The sequence below is a fragment of the Callionymus lyra genome, chromosome 12, assembly GCF_982586985.1.
Source record: "Callionymus lyra chromosome 12, fCalLyr1.hap1.1, whole genome shotgun sequence".
Taxonomy (NCBI): domain Eukaryota; kingdom Metazoa; phylum Chordata; class Actinopteri; order Syngnathiformes; family Callionymidae; genus Callionymus; species Callionymus lyra.
The window spans coordinates 22235378-22257046 of record NC_141829.1 but is presented as its reverse complement, the minus strand read 5'-3'; the positions used below and the strand labels follow the sequence as shown (position 1 = coordinate 22257046).

The 21669-nt window shown below is 39.4% G+C and overlaps 1 protein-coding gene across 5 annotated transcripts; it reads left to right on the top strand.

The window, feature by feature from the left end:
* The first annotated feature begins 1533 nt into the window (after positions 1 to 1533).
* ppp1r9ala (protein phosphatase 1 regulatory subunit 9A-like A) lies at positions 1534 to 21190 on the top strand. 5 transcript variants are annotated; one of them, XM_087803583.1, is made up of 20 exons: positions 1534 to 1706; positions 2016 to 3779; positions 11093 to 11225; positions 11350 to 11470; positions 11601 to 11705; positions 11952 to 12084; positions 13245 to 13403; positions 13529 to 13582; positions 13664 to 13893; positions 13962 to 14058; positions 14748 to 14871; positions 14935 to 15083; positions 15179 to 15488; positions 15553 to 15610; positions 15673 to 15744; positions 16594 to 16789; positions 16896 to 16940; positions 18054 to 18170; positions 19550 to 19738; positions 20447 to 21190. In XM_087803583.1, exons 2-20 carry the CDS (start codon positions 2127 to 2129, stop codon positions 20594 to 20596), a joined length of 4095 nt encoding a protein of 1364 aa, XP_087659709.1. In that variant the 5' UTR covers positions 1534 to 1706; positions 2016 to 2126; the 3' UTR covers positions 20597 to 21190. The 5 variants fall into 5 exon arrangements, with proteins under 5 accessions (XP_087659709.1, XP_087659712.1, XP_087659713.1 ...); XM_087803586.1 differs by having other exon boundaries at positions 1534 to 1830; XM_087803584.1 differs by lacking the exon at positions 1534 to 1706 and adding an exon at positions 1801 to 1939.
* The last annotated feature ends 479 nt before the right edge of the window (positions 21191 to 21669 follow it).

Here is a 21669-nt window from a genome sequence, read left to right as displayed (position 1 = left end):
GAGGATTGGACTTTGCTCAGAGTCATCTCTCTGAATGATAAAAAGACAATTTATAACTTGATATGACTCGATGAAGAGTCCTGTGACAGCGGTTTCAAAATGAGTGTTTGAATGGAAATGAAATACGTTGTCAAAGGTGTTATAAAAGAATGAATCAATAATGTATTTTCTTAATTGTTAAATATTAACATGGCAACGCACTCCGGGCAATCGAGAGGGAAATCTCTTTGTTGGCAAAACACAGTCTGTAAAGTAGAGCACCATCTGTCTACAGTGTGTTAGTGAGAACTATTTTGTCCTTTGGATCATTGTACAAAACAGTGTCCCTGCTGTTCTGTTCATCTCATGAGCTTTTGAAAATGTTTAAATATATCCAAATATATATATAAAAGGACCCAAATTCTTCATTAAAGCACTGTGTATTACATGAATCATTTTTCAATCGTATGGTAAATATAAATCGAAATAATCCCCAATTTCAGTATAAAAAAGATGTTCTTGATTCTTCAAGGTATAATTTCTTACAAATTATAATGTATGCCTTTCCCCCAGTTGAACATACAAAGACACGGTTTATTTAATTTCCACCAAAGTCATCTTTCAAAACCTTGCAGAAGCGAAGGTCTCAAGCAAGCAACGTTAATATGATTTTTTTTTTCCATTGTAGCTTTAGATTGTATAGTCTTGTTCTTTCTCTTTATTTCTCTTTGTTCTTGTTCTTATTTTTAGATTGTATAATCTTGTTATTTCTCTTTATTTCTCTTCGTTCTTGTTCTTATTTTATTTTGATTTATTTTGAATGAAGAATTGCTTTATTTAGCTAATTGGCAAAAAATAATTTCAATAGATAGATCAATAAAGTTCTACCTACCTAGCTTGAGTCTTTTAACTTCACATTACCAGCCCATTACAGTTAATAAATAGAAACAGTTTATTAAAAGTTTAGAAACAGTTTACTATTATTATTTACTAAAAGCAAAGGAAATTATACACTCTGTGTGATATTCAGAATCGAAATCTACCATGCTAATAAAAATGTATCTATTATAATTGAAGTTGGAAAAAAAAGCTGTTAATATACTACACTACTCAAATGTTTTTAATTACTGCAAAGTAATTAAAATAAAATGTATTTCTATATTTAGGAAAACATATAAAAAATACTAAAAGTAAATGTTTGGCAACAAAAAAAGGGAAAAATAGATAAATATCATAGTGTAAAATTTAAAAGGTGGAATGACTGGTCAGTACACATCTGACTCGAAACCATGTTTATATCTTATTACTTTAGTATTACTGGGGAAAAAATCCAACATTTTCTACATTATCTTTTTTGTGTTTCTACATGAGTAGTTCCAGGGGTCGTCAAACATGTTTTCCCACGCTTCACATTTGGTTTCCCCCTCGCGGTAAGAGGAGAAGAAGGAGAAAGAAGGAGAAAAAGGGAAGAAGGTGATGAGGGGGTGGGCTCAGTCCAGGAATGTGTGCGCGCTCCCGGGGACCTCTTGTGTTCGAGTCGCGCACGCCGCCGCCGCACGAGCGAGCGGCAGACTAGCGTGCGCGCGCAGCCCGCGACAGGTCTGGAAGTGGAGGAAGGAAAACTCTCGGGATGATGGCGGAGGGAGAGACGCAGGCGCAAGTTTGAGGCTGGAAACACCGTCGTGGGCGACAGGAGTCCGAGTCCTTCACCATGAAGCGAACACACGGTTAGACTCTCAGTTTGTTTAAGAACCGACTTCTGGCGACACGAACTTTGAAGTGTAGAACTCATGGCCCGAACTTCGTCCCGTCTTTGTCTCTGGAAATCGCGACAGGAAACTACTTTTAACGGTCAGGACGACACACCTTTGATCGCTGGAGTTAGTTTGCGATGGTCCGTGAATTCGTACGTAAATAGTTAGAATAGTTTACGAACTGCAGGCGTCTTTGGCTTTCATACGTGAGCTAACATGCTAAGTCACTTTAAAGGTGTGCTGAGATCCTTCTTAATATATTGTGTTTGTTGTTCTTCTCAGATCACTTTAATGTCTAGTCGAAGAGGTTCCGCCGGAACACTGGCACCGCCTGTGTAGGGGAAACGTCGTGATCCATTCCCCAAAAAAACTGTACTTTTACACACCGACAAAATGCTCAAAAGCGAGACAAAAGCCAGCGAGAGGAGTCTGAGGAGCGCGTCTCCTCACAGAAATGCCTACAAGTCGGACTTCCACGCCATCAAGTGCTCCTTCGATGGTCCAAAATCCGATGGTGCCTCCAGATCCTATGCAAATGGGTCCAGTGACACCAGAGAGGACTCCAGAGGGAGGCCCTTTGGAACCAGGGTGAACAAGATAAAGAACATCTTCCTACAAATGGACGGTCAGCAGCAGGAGTGCCAGGAGGTGAAAGCAACAACGGTGAGGTCCGAGGCGACCCAGGTGTCTCCGCCAAAGTTTCCTGGCACCACGCACAGATCGAGCTTCAACAGCACCACCAGCCCGGAGCCTCTCGCTTTGGATAAGGCCCCTAAAGGGGAGGATGTTGAGATTGACAAAGTGGCCTTGGCGGAGAAGTTTTCGGTGACCAGGAAACTCTTTGAGCGAGGCGTCCCAGAGCCCGTGGAGAAGCAGTCTTCGAACAGGCCGGTGACTCGCGCGTCGCTCGGAAGTGCTTCTGAAGACGAGAGATGTACGAGGAAGGGATCGGGATCTTCTGAGGTGGCGAGGGGAAGGTCCTCCGAGCCCGGTGATGTTCCAAGGGCGTCTCTGAATGCGGGGCCCTTGTCGAAGAGGCTGGACAATTACGTGGGGGACAACGACTCTGAGGACCCACCTACGTCTCCAACAAGGGAAGGCTCACGTAAAAGGACGTCTCCTTCTAATCATTCCCCCAAATCTCCGGAGGTGAACAAAAACGCACACCAGACATCGAATGTCAGCAAAGTATCATCAGTCGCTAAAGCGGTCCACAAGACTACTTCTCCAACGGCTGACGACAAACCTGAGAAAACGTCTCCGGTCAGCTATAGCTCCAACAAGCGCTCCTCGTCCAGCGAAGGGTTGGGCAGGACGTCCGTTGGCGGGGACGAAAGCAGGTCAAGAGACACGAAGAAGAGTGGAACTTCAGCTGCCAAATCTTCTGATAATGCCAACAATACGGATCATGTGGGTCCCGCAAGTCCCACGAGGGAAAACGCATTAGACTCCAGGAAGGTCGGTGTCGTACGTGCCGAGCTCGTCGTTGTCCAGAACGAGTCTTCCGACGGTGAAGACAACGAGAATGGAGTCGACGATGGAGATATTATACTTCTCGACAAAAGGGCGGTGAAAGAACCGAGCAGGACCTTTTCATCTGAGAGGCAGAACAGTGATGCTTCTCATCAGATGCCGGTGAAGGAGAGGGACTCTGAGACCGTCGATGGCGGGGTCAAGCTGATCGGGGTCAAATCTGAGGGCAAGGAATACGTTATGGTGGGGAATTATAACGGCGAGGATAATCATGACGACGAAGATGAGGTGTATGATGATGATGAGGAGGAGGAGAGCGAACAGGAAGGTGCATCCTCGCCAACGTTCTATGGCTTTGAGAATGCAGCGTTTGTGGATGACAAGGATGCGGATCAGATTCTTAGGGACGATGAAGACCAACAAGAAGAAGAAGAAGAGGAGGAAGAGGAGGAGGAAGATGATGAACAAAATGACAGAGATGGCTATGAATATTGTTACGAGTGCCCAGGGTTATCTGATGAAGATGGGCCACCCCCAAGGAGGAAAATCAAGTTTTCCGTAGATCCAATTCTGGTGAGTATTTTGTTGTTATTCAATGTCCAAAATTGCATTAATTTCCCTTTTCAGTTAAGTTTAAACTGTGTTTTAAAGAACACATTTCCACTCAAAACATCATTGTCATCTGTCTTCCAGCTGTTACTGGGTGAAGAGCATATGTTTCAAAATGGTGGCTGGAGTGTTTACCTGCCTTCATATATTTGATTGTTGGGAAGTCCCCACGGGGCAGATTGAGATCCTAGAATTGGACATTGTCGTGTCCATCTGGCTACATGAAGAATAAAAATTACTACATTGCTTTACCGCACCACTTGTTGATGTATTTAGTTTCTTAATTACAAGACTTTTTGTTGTAACGTGCACTGACATCATCACTACCGCAGTCCATCATCAAGCAAACAACGTCGAAATCCTATAACTGGTCTGTCATTAATTTAATCCTGGCTAGTTCAACAATAAGGGTGTCAGGTGCTAGCTAAATTGTTTACATTGCACAACAGCAGGTGAAGACAGAATTGCAGCTGAAGTAGGTGTTGCAATTTGTTTTATGGAAATACTTGGAAGACAATTAAATGTTATTATATCTGACTCTACCTGCTGCTTCATAGGTTTTGTTGTTTTTATGGTTTTAATTTGGCAGTCTTGTGATTTATATTTTACCCAACACTACTGAGCAAAGTTTAGTGTTCCAGCATAAACACTCTTATAAGGGTAATATTATATTTAATTTCATATATCTTGCGAGTTAACTTGTGTTGCCTTCGCTAGAATGTTCTAAAATCTCGTGCCTCTCTTTGACCATGTGGTGTTTGCCAGGATATAAATCAAAAAAACAAACTAAGGCAGAATAAAGTGCCAGACAAAATTCATAATCGCAAAGATGAAGAGATATTAACGTCCAATTTCAATGATTGAATTGTGCTATTTACTAGCATAACTCATCGGTGTAGTTGGCTTCAAAATCGATAGTCTCATGAACTTTTTCTGTTTATCCTCATCATTCTTTTAGTTTTGAGGAATTTCCAGATGAATCATTAACATTTATGACTGCAGATTAATGGAAACCGGCAGAGGAAGGGCAAAGCTGCAACACGCATGACATTGACATTAATCAGACGGGTCATTTTAGTTACTATTGAATAGAACATAAAACAACTTGTTGGTCCAGATTAAGCCCTGGTCCTGATGTTGCTGCCCCCCAAAAGATGCTTGTTTTAGTGCTGTTGTCTCCTTAAGAAAGCCATCCGTAATGGTTTACTCTTTTTTAATTATTATTATTATAAAGCCACTAATAATTGAATTTTCTTCAATTTAGATGTTACAATTTGGGTTGTGGGCAGCCTTTAAATATATCTGTAATAGTTAAAGGCATTGGCTCACATGCCCAACCATCAACGTATTCCTAAAAAAAGATTAAAAACAAATGTTCTACGTAAAAGTTTATTCAGCCTTGTTATCTCAGGGTGTGGGTCCCCCATCCTCCCAGTCACTCTAGCAGGGGGTCCTGGGAGAGAGGACTGTAGGCTGACCTGCTGCAGTGTGCATAAACAAGTTTGCCCAGAGAATGTTTTCAAATGATGGTTTCCTGATGATAATCTGGGAGGAAATGCTCTGTGTTAGCTACTGTCTCCTTGTTGTTTACAAGTGCTGATTTAAAATGTATTTTAAGGGTTTTTGGTTTCAGACTTCGTTTTAGTGTAGTTGCCAGTGTGAAGGGGATTTCTCAACATCTCTGGACTTCAGTTCAGGATCAGGATCATGCTGTGATTCGGGGTCATGTCTGCTGGAAGAGAAAGTCACACAGATATCTTTAGCTACTATACCTGCTGCTTGTCGTGGGAGTCTCCACAGTCGGGTGATCTTGTATTGGGAACCCAGGGTAGGTGTTGTTGATGTCCGCACAAAAGAAGCTGCTTCGCGGTTCGCCCTCACGACAGGATTTTATCCCACGTAACCTGAATCCACTTACAAGGGGAGTTGTCCTGAATGAGAGAAAGACTTTCTTTGTATCAGGAATAATCAAAAGTATACTGGAGTCGAGAATTCATGGAAGTGTTTGATCTGTCTTCGCAAACTCTGCATAAGCCCTGAGAGGTTTTTCCTGTATAGTTTGTCTAAAACACAATGATGCCAAGTCTCAAAATCTTTACAATATAGAGTCTATATTTTAATTTCAATCAGGCCGAGTATGGATGCTTCTTCAGTTTTATTGAACGTTTGATTCAAAAACTTGCACATTATTTTCCCCTGATTCAATCCATACTTGCAGTTAAAGCAAACTCAAAGCCTTGACAGCTTAAGTGGAACTTAAATATAATCTTTTACCATTAACTTGAAAAATGTTAACTGTTGAAAAAACAAAAACTAAGGAAAAACAAAGGTACTTATTTTTTGGTTTATTTGGGGTTTTTAATCTTCGATAAACTCCAGTTATTATTAAACAATAACATTGAATATAAAATATTCATTTTTGTAAGTTTCATTGATATATGTCGTAACAAGAAGATAAAGTAACTACAGTGACGGTTATGTTATTTAAAAACTCCAAATACTTAGTAGTTTTAGAAATGTGTATATCATTTATAACGAGTGATTGTACTGCTTTTGATGAAAAAAGTAGGACATTATTATTGCAGTAGCCAAAAGGGGAGTCAGCTGTTAAACATGAGAGGAAAATAACACTAACTGCCCTTAAAAAAATGTTTTTTGGAAATATGTCTCTCTTGAAAAATAAAAGATTCTTCCAATTTGCGATGTGCTGAAGTTTATAAATCTTACCACAAACATATTTGAAAAAAAGTATAGTCAAGCATTTGAATAACGCTTAGATTTGTCTCTTTTTAGTAAACCAGTTTAGGAAACCCTCCAGCTGTTGGCAGAGTCAATATTGCTCAACGGCTTTGAATAATGCTGTTGGACTTTGGATGTTGCCTTCAACTTGAACGAACTTAAGGAAACAGGTCTGTTTAGGGAGATGAGGGCTGCAGCTATTAATAGACTATTCATGCTCTCATTTGGATTGTATCCATCTTGTTCTTGGAAGAATGTTAAACAGGACTTTAAACGCGGCTGAACAATGCCTTGAAATCTGTAACCAGGATCTTGAACTGCTGCTGAGCTCCTCCTACTGTCACAGGAATTACCCCCCGCAGACCTGTGTAGCTTTGTTTCCACACACACACAGTATGTTATGTCACGTTGCTCATTGTCAACTGCTAGTTAATATTATCTGTCCTGTTAAAGCGTCTTCCAATACTGTTTGAATCAGCTCTTCTCTCTTATGTATCAAACAAACAAAAGGTTTATATGATGAACTATCAAAATGCCAGCGTATTAAAACTATCAAAATGCCAGCATATTAAATAAGTTTCAAATAATGAATGTCAACAATTATACAGAGAAGTCAAATAAGAGTATTGTTGAAGGCAAACGTTGGATGGAAATGTTTGATGAAGGAGGGCAAACACAGAGAAAATTAAGAAAACCTACGTATGTGAAAAGACAATATTACAACCAGGCTTATGCTTCCTGTTAAAGACAGTTTTGTAAATATGCATTTTTTTCAGGCCACGACTAGGGCCAGTATCTATTTAAAATTTTAAATACCAGTATTGACCTATTCCTTCAGTTGGATACCGGTTCCTCAATGATACTTGATACTGTTAGGTACCAATTATGACAATAGAACAGATCTTCCAGCTTTGGTAAATTTCCGCTCCAAGCAGTTCTTCTGTCAGAAAGAAATAACAAATAGTTTCCAGTGCAAAAATAACACTTTCTAACTAGTGATAAATCAAACTAATGTTCACTGCTTTTGTCAATTATCAGTTTCCCTTCAGTAAATGCTACACATTATTAAGTTTTGATCACATGTGGGGTACGAAACTTGACACCAAACGCATGTTTCGAAACTGGTACTAACAAAGCATTTCGATCGATGCCACTAAAGTAACCAAGTTTGATACCCAGCCCAAGCCATGACCTCTACAGCTAAATACAGCCATTTTGACCCCTTTTGTCATTGAGTTTGGCACTGCTGATGTATATCAATTACTTATACACAAGTCCTAAGAAGCACTGCAACATTTGACGAAACATTCCATGCTTTAAATAAAAATGAGTATGAACATCTACATTTTAATGTCGCCCTAGAATAGGAATCCCCTATTCAGACCTTCCAAACACCTGGCCTGGTGGATGACTACCAGACTCCAGCTGAATAGTAATTCAAAAGTCCTCCCAGTTCCTCTTTTAGTCTCTGGCTTGTTTCAAAATGTGCTCAAAGACACGATCAGTCATGATAACTTAATACTAATGTGTATATTTTTTGCAGCACCCGACAAATAGAGGTAGCTTTTGTGCACCAACAAACCTGTTGAGCCTGTTGAAATGTGATTCTACTGTGGCACTTGCACACTCCTCCGGCCTCTATAGGTCAAGACCGGAGCTAACATACTTGCTGCTATGAATGATTAGCATTATTTTCATTGCATGTTATTCTCACAGAACTGCCTTAGTTTCTTTGTCCAAGTGTTTTTTTACACAAAATTCGGAAACTTGGCTTCATTTCTTCTTTTCCTAACTACTGATCATCGTCTGACTGTCCAGCTGCTTCTCACAGCATGTTTTTAATTTGTCTTTTGTAGACCCACTTACATTACCACTCCCCAAATCAGGCGGTCAGCGCTAGTTATGCACTGGCAGTTTCTGCTGTTGGCGTCCCTGCAGCTGCTGACTCATTTCCCACATTGGTATTTTGTTATGGGGAGGGGGCTGTGGTAAAGATGGAAAGGGCTTCGGTTTTGGAACGTTGAGCACGAAAAGAGAGGAGATTGTAGATGTTGAAATTGGGTGAGGCCCCGTTATTTTTCTGAGGGCACATGGAAATGAATGAAGAGTGAATATGTGACGCCTACATCAAGGCTAGAAATGTTACAAAACATGACCATGGGAGAGGGTTTTAGTGCCTTCTCTTTATCAATTATCACTCTTCTTTATCTTAACCCATCAGCTGGTTGTGTGAGGTCCTAAGACACAATGCTGTAGGTCGGTTGCTACATCAGACAAGAATGGCTATATCGAGATCATTGTGTTGCGACTTTGAGTAGCAGGAAGCAGTTGTGAATTACATTGAAGCATTCAAAAAGAACAAGGAGCCGAGTGGATGATTTAATAATGCTAATTTAATTAAACATAGTATGAATGTGTATGGCGGCTGGAATTGGAATTTTTATAATTTTTGGTCTAGACTATATCCTAGCACGACAGGAAGTGACTTTCAATCACATGACCTGATCCACAATACGTGTGGAGTGAACGGAAGTCTTCTTTTGCGTCACAAGAAAATGCTGACTTTGGGGATGGGAGCCAATCCCAGTTACTTCAGAAAAGAGGTGGAGGACACTTTGGATATGTCGCTGACCAGAAACTGTTTCCTTCAACTGAGAAAAATCTCTAAATTTAGGAAAATGTTGTCACAACATGATCTGGAGCTTGTAATCCATGCGTTTGTGTCTTCTCTTCTGGACTATTGCAACAGTTTGTTTGCATGTCTTAACAAGAAGGAGCTGTCTCGCCTGCAGTTGATTCAGAACTCTGCAGCGAGAATTCTGACCCGCTCTAGTAGAAGAACTCACATTTCTCCGATCCTTAAAACTCTTCACTGGCTTCCAGTTTCTTTCAGGATCAACTTTAAAATTCTGGTTCTTACTTTCAGAGCTATTCATGGTCAGGCTCCTCCTTACATCAGTGATCTGATCCAGCCTTACACCCCAGCTCTGGTTAAGAAACATCTTAAGACGTTTTTATTTGTTCAGGCTTTTCCTTGATTTTCTGGAACTCTTGTTGTGTTATCAGTTTTATCTTGACCTTAAAAGTATATACTTTATTGAATATGGTTTTGATTGTTTAAGCGCTTTGTGACCCTGGTCTGGAAAAGCGCTATATAAATAAAAATTACTTACTTACTTACTTACTTACTTACATCCTTTTAACATGTTGCTTAGAAACACAATCAAGCTGTCAATCAGTCTTTGTATGTTTTTGGAATGTGGGTAGGAAAGACTTTCTCCATGCAAACATGAGGAAAATGTTAAAACAAACTTTTTTTTGCACTTAAGACCTTTTTCTAATACCTCTAGATCGTCTTTGTAAGACTTTATTGATGACGCGTGATCTAACCTTTAAAAAGAGGACCCCGGCAATGTGATGTTTTTATCCGAAGACGGCTAATCGGTTTGAGAAGAAGCTAATTTAACGATAATCTGTTTAACAGTGTGTCATCGATAAAGCTAAATTAAAATGTTCCCATAATGCAATGCACCACTCTAGCATTAATTGTAACCATATGTGAAATTCAATTCAATTTTATTTAAAGTGTTTTTACAGTTGAAGTAAGACTATAGTGTAGAAAGTAAAAACGGATCCCAGCAATTCAACAATGAGTTAATCACATCAGGGCGTTGCCGAGGAAAAAAACTCCTTTTAGAAGGCAGAAACCTCGAGCAGAACCAGACTCATTGTTGACAGCTTCATATTTTTGTTTTTAGAAATCATTTTTTAATCATTTTCATAGACCCGATTTAAAACAGGTATGATCTTGTGATGGAGTTTAACACCTGTGATGTGATTCGACCAGCAAGTGCTGGAGCTGATCCAAGATCCCTTATTTTGCTATGTTTCATCTCTGTTTTATTGTTCCACAATTCACTTCCTAATGACGCATGAAAGCTTTTTCCATCTGCTCTAATTCTCTAAATCCCTTTTGAACTTCAAACAGTGTTTATAGGCTCCCTTAATCGTATTAATAGAATCAACTTTACAGCTTGTTTGTACCATTCATGTGGTGTTCACTACTAACCAGTTGAGTCTGGGCCTCACTAAATCTGGCAACTCAACTAGTCTACCTGTATTGGAAGACTGGAGGAAGAATTTGATGATAAGAGCAGATCATTCACGTCCTGACATGCGTCTGTTGCCCAGAGTGGAAATGTTTACTGGATTACATCAGAGGTTCTAATGGCACACCACCATCGGATCTGACAAGTGTTCAGGTGTGCTCACAACAAACACCAATGGCAGAATTTGATGGGATGTGTGGGTCAGGATGGTTGTGTGACCAAATGCATGCCCTTGTTTTAGAAATCCAAACAGTTCCACAGACTACATGTAGACTGAAAGACTTGTTTGGAATGTGACCCTCATGTCATTTTCTTGGATTAAAATTCTTTGAATTTTCTGTCAAGTTGTTGCTGTTATCTTAAGCAGGACCTGAACCCTAACGCGATCGATGAAGAAAATATATGACACTTTAATTTACCTTACTTTAGTGCTTCACTACATTCTCTAACGAGGAATACGACCGACGGAACGACGACGTGGACCCAGTTGCAGCGTCGGCAGAGTACGAGCTGGAGAAGAGGGTGGAAAAGATGGACGTGTTTCCAGTGGAGATTGAGAAAGGTCAACTCTTATTCTTCTGATCAATAATGCTGTCGTCTCGTCAGAACTCTCTAAAAAATTAGATTTGTTGTCAAAGTAAACGGAAGCTGTTTACTCTGAATAATTAATGTTGTATTAAATCTAGGAGACAACGGCCTCGGCATCAGCATCATCGGGATGGGCGTGGGAGCCGACCAGGGTCTGGAGAAGCTCGGCATTTTTGTAAAAACCGTTACAGAGGATGGAGCTGCTGAGAAAGATGGACGGTAACTAATTTTTGTACATTGGTAAAACTTGAATTTTCACTTTCAAATCTTTCTTTTACCGTTGAAAAGTGGCCACTAAATATCCCAGAATTATTTTTCAGATTCTCTCTTGTTTTTGTTCTTTCTGCAGAATACAAGTCAACGACCAGATAGTGGAAGTGGACGGTGTCAGTCTGGTGGGAGTCACTCAGCTTTTTGCAGCCACGGTGTTGAAGAACACAAAAGGCACCGTGAGGTCAGGAAACTCTTCTGCTGCTACAAGTTTAGAATATTGAGCTTGTTTAATCTGTCAATTAGTAGCTTTATCATTGACCATTTTATTCTAATATTTTTAGGAAAAACAATGTGATTTCACAGAACTAGACAATTTAACAATTTATCAAAAAGCGAAATAAAGGAAGACAAATTCTAGATGAATGTCAATGTATTCGTCATGTTGTACGTTCATTTAAAGGCGAATAATGGACTAATTGACGAACAGATTTGTGATCGGCCGCGAGAAACCTGGGACTCATAGTGAGGTGGCCCGTCTGATAAGCGAAACACTGGAGCAAGAGAGGGACCAGGAGCACCATCAGCACCTGGACGACCCCTACGATCACTCCACGGAGGAGGTAAGTCGGTAGATAGACCATGACTACTAATTGTCCAAGCCAGGTCTTGTTTTACATGACGGATCACTAGTTACACACGAGCTGCAGTTTGTGTCACGCCCTTTAAGTGGTTCTGCTGTGTTGAAATAAGACCACAGAAGCCCCTCCTGTCTGAGTAGTGGAATGTTTGCTCACTTCAAGTAGCCACAGGCCTTCATCAGTAGATCATGTGGGTCTAGAATGTGTGTCAACTTCTGTGGACGTGTGAGGAGGGCTGGGACAATATTACACTACAAAACACCTACAAAACCACTCTGAAGCCGATATGCACAATACATAAAGGGGCAATAAGGACACAATACGATACATGATACACAAACCCACTACTTAATTACACATGTTCAAATGGATCGATCTGGTCAAATTAAAAACGGCCCAGTGACTTTGTGGAGAAGGACAAACAAAAAGTTTGCTACAAAGGTATAAAAAACATTATAGTGGTGATGGTTATATTGAAATGTACTTACTTTATGGTTTTTATTAACAGGGTTGATAATAATCATATTAGTATATATGTGAATCTATGTTTTTATATGAACATCTGCTTAGTATATGCATTTATATAAGATAAGAATGTATTGTGTGTATTATTATTGTTTAAGGATATTTATGTAGTATTACTTTCATTAGATAATGTAGATAGATATTTCAACTTTATTAATTGTATGTCTATATATACATATATATTTAATGTAATGTAAATGAATGTAATATACATTGCTATACATGCTGATGTATCTTGTATACTGTATATCTGTGTAGAAATATTTGGCAATTTGCTACAAACTGAAGAGTAGTTAAAAAAGTTTGAAATTTAAAATATATTTTTTACTTCTTCCTATTCCTTTATTGATCAACAGTATTTTTTAATACCTTCATTTTTGGCTTTCTTTTGCAAGTACAAAAAACAATATATTTTGTTATATATGCGTTTAAAATAAATTCCTTAATTCGTATCTCACTAGGCTTACACTTAAACCTTTCACATTCTGATATAATTTTATTGACGCTGAACTTTGAGCTCCTGAAGGAGCAGTGTTGACGCATGCAGATCACATTTCCTGGCATGCAGGGTGTGTTTGTGTTAGCATGAGGTGATGCCATGTTTGATCTCGCTTCAGGAGGAGCATTACGAGGATGAGGACGGAGTGGATGAGAGGATCCTGGGTTCTAACTTCTCTCCCGGACGTAGCGTGGATGTGTATGAACTTCCAGATTCGGAGTCTTTGTTTATGCCAAACAGCATGGACAGTTCCCAGATGGCCTTCAAGTTTAAGGAGGTAGGCCAGCACAGCAGCTGTCAGACATAATGCTGACTCCATAATACCTTAATACCAACATTTTATAATGAAATCAATGGTTGCTTATACAATAATTAAAGCATGATGTTTCCTTTTGACCCCAGCTGCAGCTCAAACACAGCATAGCCACGGCCGAAATACACCAGCTGAAAGAAAAGGTGAAGTCATAGACAAAACATTTACGCTGCAACAGCGTTGGCAACGTTTATTTAAATGAACATTCTTGCAAATCCATCCAGCTGCGAGTGTCTGAGGATGACAAACCCCTGTGGGAAGACCGAGAGTCATCCCTAGAGCAGAGGCTCGAGGACGGCAATGAAAAGATCCTGGAGCTGGAGGGTTACTGTCTGGAGACTCAGGAGATGTGTAGGAATGTGAACGAGCAGCTCGCAGAGGTCCAGGCCCAGTACGAGACCCTGGACAAGAAGTACAACAAGGCCAAGAAGCTTCTAAAGGACTACCAGCAGAAGTGAGTCTAGACAGTCTAACCAACCGTAGGTTGACTCTGTAATGTGACTGATTGAACTTCTCATGCAGAGAGATAGATTTTGTTAAGAAGGAGGAGGAACTTAAGAAGAGCCTTGAGGATAAGGAAAAGTGGTACCAGGAGCAACTGGAGACTCTCAATAACAGGGTGAGGCCCTTTTTTAACCCTTTATTCATCCTGCAGGCACATTCAGGACCTGACATGTGCTTATCTGTTTACTGTCAGTCCTTTAAAGGTTTATCCCAGTTAGGAAGTGCCTCATTTAAAAACTGTAGAACTGTCACTTGCAGTGATTAGTTTACTGAGGGAGTGTGAGAACTCTTGATGTTAATTGTAATGTTGTAATATTATGGTTTGGAATATGATGGTCAAACATGCAAAAAATAATATTTTTTTAACAATTCTACAGCCATAAAATCCAAACAAAACAATCAGCTTTAGCCAAAAAATGGATGATGTTGTTTTTATTTGGCTGCAAAACTATCAATTCAGGAGAAACATAAATAAATAATCCTGTTTACATTAGCAGCAGACTTCTTCACTATCAGCTGAAATGACCGTTTTATAGTTCAAGTCGACCGCTTGAAGTAAATAATGTTTAGTGTGAAGACAAAAGAGGACAGACGGGAGTAGGTCGTCATCTTAAATAATCCCAGCGATCTGACATTATCAGCATGTGTTGAAGACGGTCTGTACTCGGACTCGCAGGCGGCAAGATAACCAGGTCGTTGGAGAAGTATATGTAGAAGTCTGAAGCACACACCAGTATTTAATCAACTAGAAAATATTCCAGATTTGAAAATGGGGACAGGAACTAACTGGTTTTCATTCCATAGATCTCTTCGTTGGAGTCCAAAGGTGTGACTTTGGAGGATCCATCAAGCCAGGAATTGGGAGGTGGAGAGAGATCCATCAGCCAAGATGAAGGCAACGTAACACAGTCCGTCCGCTCACTTGAAGGTAAGAAGAAGACTTTTCTAAACGTCCTACGATGGATGGACTGAACAGTGTTTGGTGTCTCAGAACATGATTTGAACGAGGTCGTGCCGGAGACTGAGCGCCTGGACACCAGCGTGCATAAAGCCAAAGGAGCATTGGCCCAAAAAGCCCGTAGACAGAGACCGTCCCGCAACAAAATAAAGGAAAATCTTTCAGCACCAAGTCCATCTCAGGTCAGTTACGAACCACTCATGATCATTATTTTAAGCGACGTTCAGGTGTCAGGAACTTGGATAAGAAAATACTTGAATATGTATGAACTCTTAAGGACTCTGAAGACGAGGATGAGTTTATGGACGAGGAGCCGGTCAGGAGGAGGTCCTTCCAGGAGAGCCTGTCCCTCCCAGTGCAAGTCTGCTATCCCTCCAACGGCCAAAAGGAAGAGCCAACTGGAGAATTAAAGAGCAAAGCTGAGCTTTCCAGCAGTCCGTCGTTGTCCCCGTCACACACAGAGAGTGTTGGAAGCATTGGAAGTTCACCTCTGTCCCCACAAGAAAGTTTGTCCCCGCAGTCGCCCACGGGTTACATACGCAACTCCAAAAAGAAGGAGGCCAAAGGGAAGAACAAAGAGCAGAAAGGTACCATTGATGGTCCAGTTTTGTAAATGTTATTGTTACAAAGTCTAAACTTGCTTCACTCCAGATGATTCGACTGAAGCTGTATCCGCAGGAAAATCCAAACGACGCTTCCCTGATTTTGGGTAAGTACCAACTCTCGTAATGAGTCAAAATGTGTTTTCTAATCCCATTTAATTAATAACAGAGGTCTGCGGAAGTCTGGTGGAAAGGGAAAGAAACATGACAAAGAGGCTCTGAGAGTGTCTTTGGACAGCAGGTAGGTTGAGTGAAAATATGATTCCAAACTGACCTCAGTATGTTCTGTTCCTCCATAATTGTTATGCTTCACATGTGTTTCTGTTTCCGCTTTAGTACAGAGAAAATATCTTCCAATATCAGAATTGTGTGGAAAAAACTGTTGCCAAAAAATATCTGTTAGCAGCTGCAAAGACGACATTTATTTTAATGTTTTCAGCTCCATTCAAATATCCTCGTGGACTGGAGCAGGCTTTTCTTTTTTAAAGATTCCAGGAAGATAAAATGGGAAACTTGACAAGAACAATCTGTCATTTTGTAAACAAATGCTGGCTGGTTGGTCTTGGATGATTAAGTTACACTTTTCAACACTTATTTTTCAAAGAAGCGATACAAGTGTTCCACTGGGATCTATTGACGGCAGTGAAATGTCATTTGGGAAGTTGATATTATTATTTCTATTTGGATCTCAAACTTGCAGGCCATTTGCGTCCTGTGACACTAAATTCTATTTATTTATTATTTATTATTATTACTATTATTTAGATAAACTTTATTGATCCGTCTGGATATCTTTTTATGTTAGACAAAAATGGGGGAAAAATTCAGAAAACATTAAACAATAAAATATAAGCTGAATGGGTCAAAGACATTCAGAAATAACTGCTGAAAGACCCCCCCAGTCTGGGGCCAGTTGAGTTTGAGACCCAAGTTTTTCCATCTCTTTGTGACAATATTTGATCAATTCAAAGCTGCAGTAAAGATATGTTTATAAATGTTTTCTCACAAATATCAAGATAGTTCTTCGTCCTGTGACACCACATATCTCAGACCGCTAGCCTACCTTCAGTGTCTCCTGTGATCTTCTCAGAGGTTCTGCCGAGTTGCTGGAGGAGTCGGGGGGCAACTTGTCTCCAGCCGAGTCACTGAGCTCCATCCCCACCTGCATGCCCTTCTCCTGGTTCGGAGACCGAGACCGGGAGCGAGAGCCGTCCTCGTCCAGCAACAGCCTGCCCTACGTCGCCAACGAAACAGGCAGTGAACAAAGTCAGGACCGGAAGAACAAGGTACAGTCGAGGGAAAAATGCCACAGCAGTCACTTCCTCGTCTTCAAACACAGTCAAACAAGATGGATAAGCTGCTCCGTGATTGAGACGTGTTTTCTTTAAACAGACAAATCTCTCCTGGTCCTCTTTATTCAGTCGCTCAGTAGAGTCGGTACAGTATCCTCTTTGATTGACACGGTAGACCTGCTCCACTAACAGACGTAGATCTGTGATTTCTCACCGTCATTGTCTACAATCACTTGTGTCACGTTGTGGTGTGTGGTTGTGTTACTGCTGCTCATAGACCAGAGAGGAAGTGCTTGGTTTCTTTTTCAATTTGATCATCTTCACCAAATGGTATATCAGTGCCATCAGACTATAGGATGGTTGAAATAACAGTTAAAACTTAACTATTTTTTTATCCATTTAAATCATTTCTTTACAGAAAGATAGCATTTTTGGTTTTATAATTAATTGTAATATTTGTATATTAAAACTTGTTTATTATTGAATTGAATAGACTAAAGACTTTTAATATTGTTGATTTTTTTTTTTACACATAGTTTGATATTCTAATTTCAATCATTAAAAAACTATTTTATTTTATTTTTATGATTTAATATTTTATTCTTTCGTAGCATTTTAAAGTTTATATTATTCAGCAAACATTGTTATTTAATTTAAACATGTGTTTTTTCAAGAATTGTTCTAATTAAAATATCAAACTCTGCGTAAAAAAGAAAATACATACATTTTTTAAATATTTGATTATTATTTTAAAAAATAAAAAGAAGGAAAGAAAAACACTCAAGACCATTTTGTAAATTAGAGTTTTTACTGGTTTACTTGAAAACAGTATCCCTTATCAGGTGCGAGACAGACACTTTAAGAATTCTCCCCGTGTGCAAAACAATATGAAGAAAAGGAGAACTTCCTACGTGGTCAGAAATGTTAAAATAACACATCAATCGTCACATCAATTGTGTTTTATGAATCTGGAGTTAAATGTTTTAAATCAGTTTTCTCTCTGAATTTAAGCCAAAAACATTCCAGAGTTTCCAAATATCCAGTCGACTCGGCCAGTAGCTCCTAATAAATCTGTCTTAACCTCAAACTTGACTCTTCATAGCATGTGTAGCTGCTGTTGCTCATAGATTGGTGGTGGATGGATGTTCACGGTGTTCACGTGTGACGGTTGCAATCACACGCCTGTCAGTCGTCACCTTGATGTTGTCGTGTTTTTCTTGTTCGTGTGGTAAACAAGTTCCTTGTCTCATCGTTGCAGAGTGTTTCAGTCATAGACGATTCTAACGCTGCCAGTCCCAGTACAGACATCTGCGGGTTAGTCGCTGAACCCAATCTGTCTGGGCGCTCGCACACTTTTATCTTCTCGTCCAGCGAGGTGAGTGCTCTCCCGTGTGATGACGCTGAGGCGGGAGTTCTCAAGCATGTTCTTTGAGACCCTCCTCCACGGCTGCGCTCGTGAGCTGAGAGGACGTAGATGTGTGAAATGTTTAGAAGAAGTTCTGGTATGTTTGCTGTTGATGTGGACACGAGTGCTTGTAAAGTGTCGGCATAAACCACCGTGTACAAACACATGGAGATGAAGGGAAGTACAAATGACACGGTCACAAGCCTGTAATTATACACTGAGTTTACTTTGATTTTATAGCTGTTGGATTGTTGCTAGTAGTGGTTGAGTTTGATACAATTCAATATAAACTAATAAAAAGAGACAGTTTTGAATAGTTAAATTTAGAATTTTAAATGTTTAAAATGTTTTTCTTTTTTAAATCAATGTAAAAATGTCCCAAAAAAATAAAATAATAATAATTAGAATATATGTGTATTTCTCTATGTATAATTTTATTTCTTCTTTTTTTTTTAACAATTCAATGTTTCCATATATAACATTTTGAATGTAATCTATTGAAATTTTAAGTGTTATATTTAACTATTTGATATGCTGATTGCACTGATATACTTCCATAATATTGCTTTGTGTATGGTTAATATGAGGGATTAAGTAGCCTTTTGACTAAATAAAATCCCTTAACTCACTTTCTGACGCGATAAACAAGCTCGGACATTTTTTTTCCCAAATCCCTCTCAGTGAACTCATCGCCACAGCTGTGTGATTTTACATTTTCGTTGTCAGAATACATGTACATGTAATGCAATTACAGAAGGTTTTAATTTTTGCTTTCGGAGGACTAAAAAGCCTTCCTGAGTTTGACACGCGTGCATCTGATCCGTGTAAAAGCAAAGTTTGATGTTAGTGTTATGACATCAACACAGTGTTTGAAATATATATATTTTCCCAGATAAATGCTTTTCCCTCTTTAATTCGTTTTAAGTATCAATTAAATTAACTCCATTTAGTTGCAAAATAAAACAAAAAATGTAAGTGAAGTATCTGTTATTTCGAAATAATACATTCTATAGTTGAATATATGTAGTTGAGTCAGAACCAGGACTGAGATGCTACCGAAGGAGATTTCACAGTGTGTTCAGGAGAATAAGTGTCTGTGTGAATGTTGATCATGTGAGATACGAGCTGCACGCTGACATGTAACTCGGATGTTTTTTGCTGCTGCTGCAATATTTGTTTTCTCCTGCACAGCCTGTTTGAAGACTGTTTCTGCTGCGTGTTTTAAAGACGTCATAAACCTCTAACTTTCAACTTCACTACTAACTTGCGTCACGCTAGATTAGAAAAAGCACAACTCGGTAAATGCGATTGAAAACCTGACACAGTTGTCGCCTTCATGTCCCCGACAGACGCTGGACGACGAGCCGGTGGTCACAGGGAAAGAGTATCAGTGGCAGAACCGACCCGTGGTCGACTGGACGCACCAGCAGGTGTGCCACTGGTTAATGGGCATGAATATGGACCAGTACACGCCAGAGTTCACATCCAAAGGCATAGACGGTCAGCAGCTCCTGCACTTGGACAGTGACAAGTTAAAGGTGATTCAACTTTTACAAACGAAATCTTAAAAGTCATGAAAACCCTCAGAGAATGTTTCTGCAGTGGTCAAGTTAGTCGTCAGAGGTCTCCCTCTGGTGGCCATTTAAGAAACTACCTTCAAATTTGCCAGAATGATTTTACTAATCAATGTGGGTTTAAATCTTGGTTTGACCTAAAAACATACTTTTCGTAGAAATTTCTGAATTCTTTAAAATAATAAAAATACATTTCTAATATTCTGACCGTCATCTTTAAGGGCTGTTTCATTGTTAACTGAACACCTAAACAAATGTGTGTCTCTGGACCTGGATCTGTCCCATGGTCTCTACCTAGACGGACATCCTAAGAGAAGCACATCAGACGGTCTCTAAACATGTCTGGTCTCTGTGTGGTGTGAAATTAATATTCCTAGAGGCTCACTTTTCACATGTCAAAAGACAAACAGAAATGAGTAAAAAAGGTTATGAAAAAGCAAAGACAAAATGTAAAAAGAGCCATTATTATTATCACATTCTAATAAAGGATATAGAACCATTTTATTATTTAATTTCAAATTGATTTCTAAATATATATTTGGTATAAGTTGGTAATATATTGTCATGGAACTATAAGCAAGAAATTTATGGGAAGAAAGTCCTAAAAAGTAACAATAAATTGGTTCTAAAAGGTTCACTTTCCTCACTTCCATAACAATCTTTCATCTTCAGGCTCTGGGAGTGACCAGCCAGAACGACAGGTCCACCATCAAAAAGAAGCTGAAGGAGATGAAGAAGACTCAGGAGAAGCTGGAGAAGAAGAGGGAGAAGGAAGTGCGACGCAGCGGGAAACTCCCGGCCAGCACCGACTCCATCTGCTGAGGTCCAGAAGTGCCGTCCTGCTGACCGTGTGTCGTCCAGACTGAGGGACCAGAATTGTTGACCAAAGCATATTCATTTTCTTTTTAAAGACATTAGTGGAACGGCAACCACCCGGAATTGAACCACTACTCGGCGCAGAGCTGGAACCATTGATTGCAGAAGGTGCACAGAGATGGAAACTTTTTTTAAGAGATTTGTAGTTTAACAGCCTGGACGCGATCAGACGCCTCTTGTACAGTTGAGATTTGAAAAGCACTATAATGTCTTTTTTAGCTTCAGTGGACGACAAGGTTTTTAATGTATAAATGATTTTTATACATGTGCCTATTAACTGCATTTGTATTTCTTTCATATCACAACTTAATTTTAACTGCCCCAAGTTTTTCTACCAAGTAGAATAGAAGAAGAATTTCTGCTGAAACTAAGGGGAGGTGATGAAGCTGCTGGAGGAGGAAGACGAGGAAGTTCAAATGCTTTTTTTTTTTATTTCATTTTCCTTCTGCCTTTATTATCCAAACTGCTTTACTGCACAATGAAATCTGAGTCAGAGGAGCATTCTTGGTACAAGAACAATCAATAAACACTTTTACACAAGTTTGTCTTGTCAACTGTGTGAAGAGGGTTTAATATTAGATCTGAAGCTGCTTGAAGCTAAACTTGTAAAGTTCAGAACGTACCAGACTTTGTAGCTGATCTTCTTTTGGGATTTGTGAAGTGTTGAGCTTGACAAAGTGCAACATTTATAACAGATCATTAAAGTATCTGACAGACTTAAGGACAAATGAAGCTGCTTTACACACATATCAGGCGTTTTCAATGTATATTCAATGTTCAAACCTTTAACCTCCAAGGCTTTACATTTAAAAACTGTTCATGTTACTGTCAATGTGAGCTACATAATTATTTTAATTAAAAATATAAATCTACATTTATGAATCACTTTTAAATCTTCACATAGACTCGGCACCTAAAATATTTAACGAAAATGCTAGTTAACCATTTTTTTTGGTATTAGAATTCAGTCTTTAATACTATACATATGGTTTTGCTATGTAAAATATAAAAGTGCATCA

Bases quoted from the DNA above. Each gene is read 5' to 3' on its own strand.
- ppp1r9ala (XM_087803583.1), top strand. From the start codon at position 2,127: ATGCTCAAAAGCGAGACAAAAGCCAGCGAGAGGAGTCTGAGGAGCGCG. The intron at 11,471-11,600 runs GTAACTAATTTT...TTCTTTCTGCAG, and splicing joins GCTGCTGAGAAAGATGGACG to AATACAAGTCAACGACCAGA. The intron at 15,084-15,178 runs GTCAGTTACGAA...TGAACTCTTAAG, and splicing joins CAGCACCAAGTCCATCTCAG to GACTCTGAAGACGAGGATGA.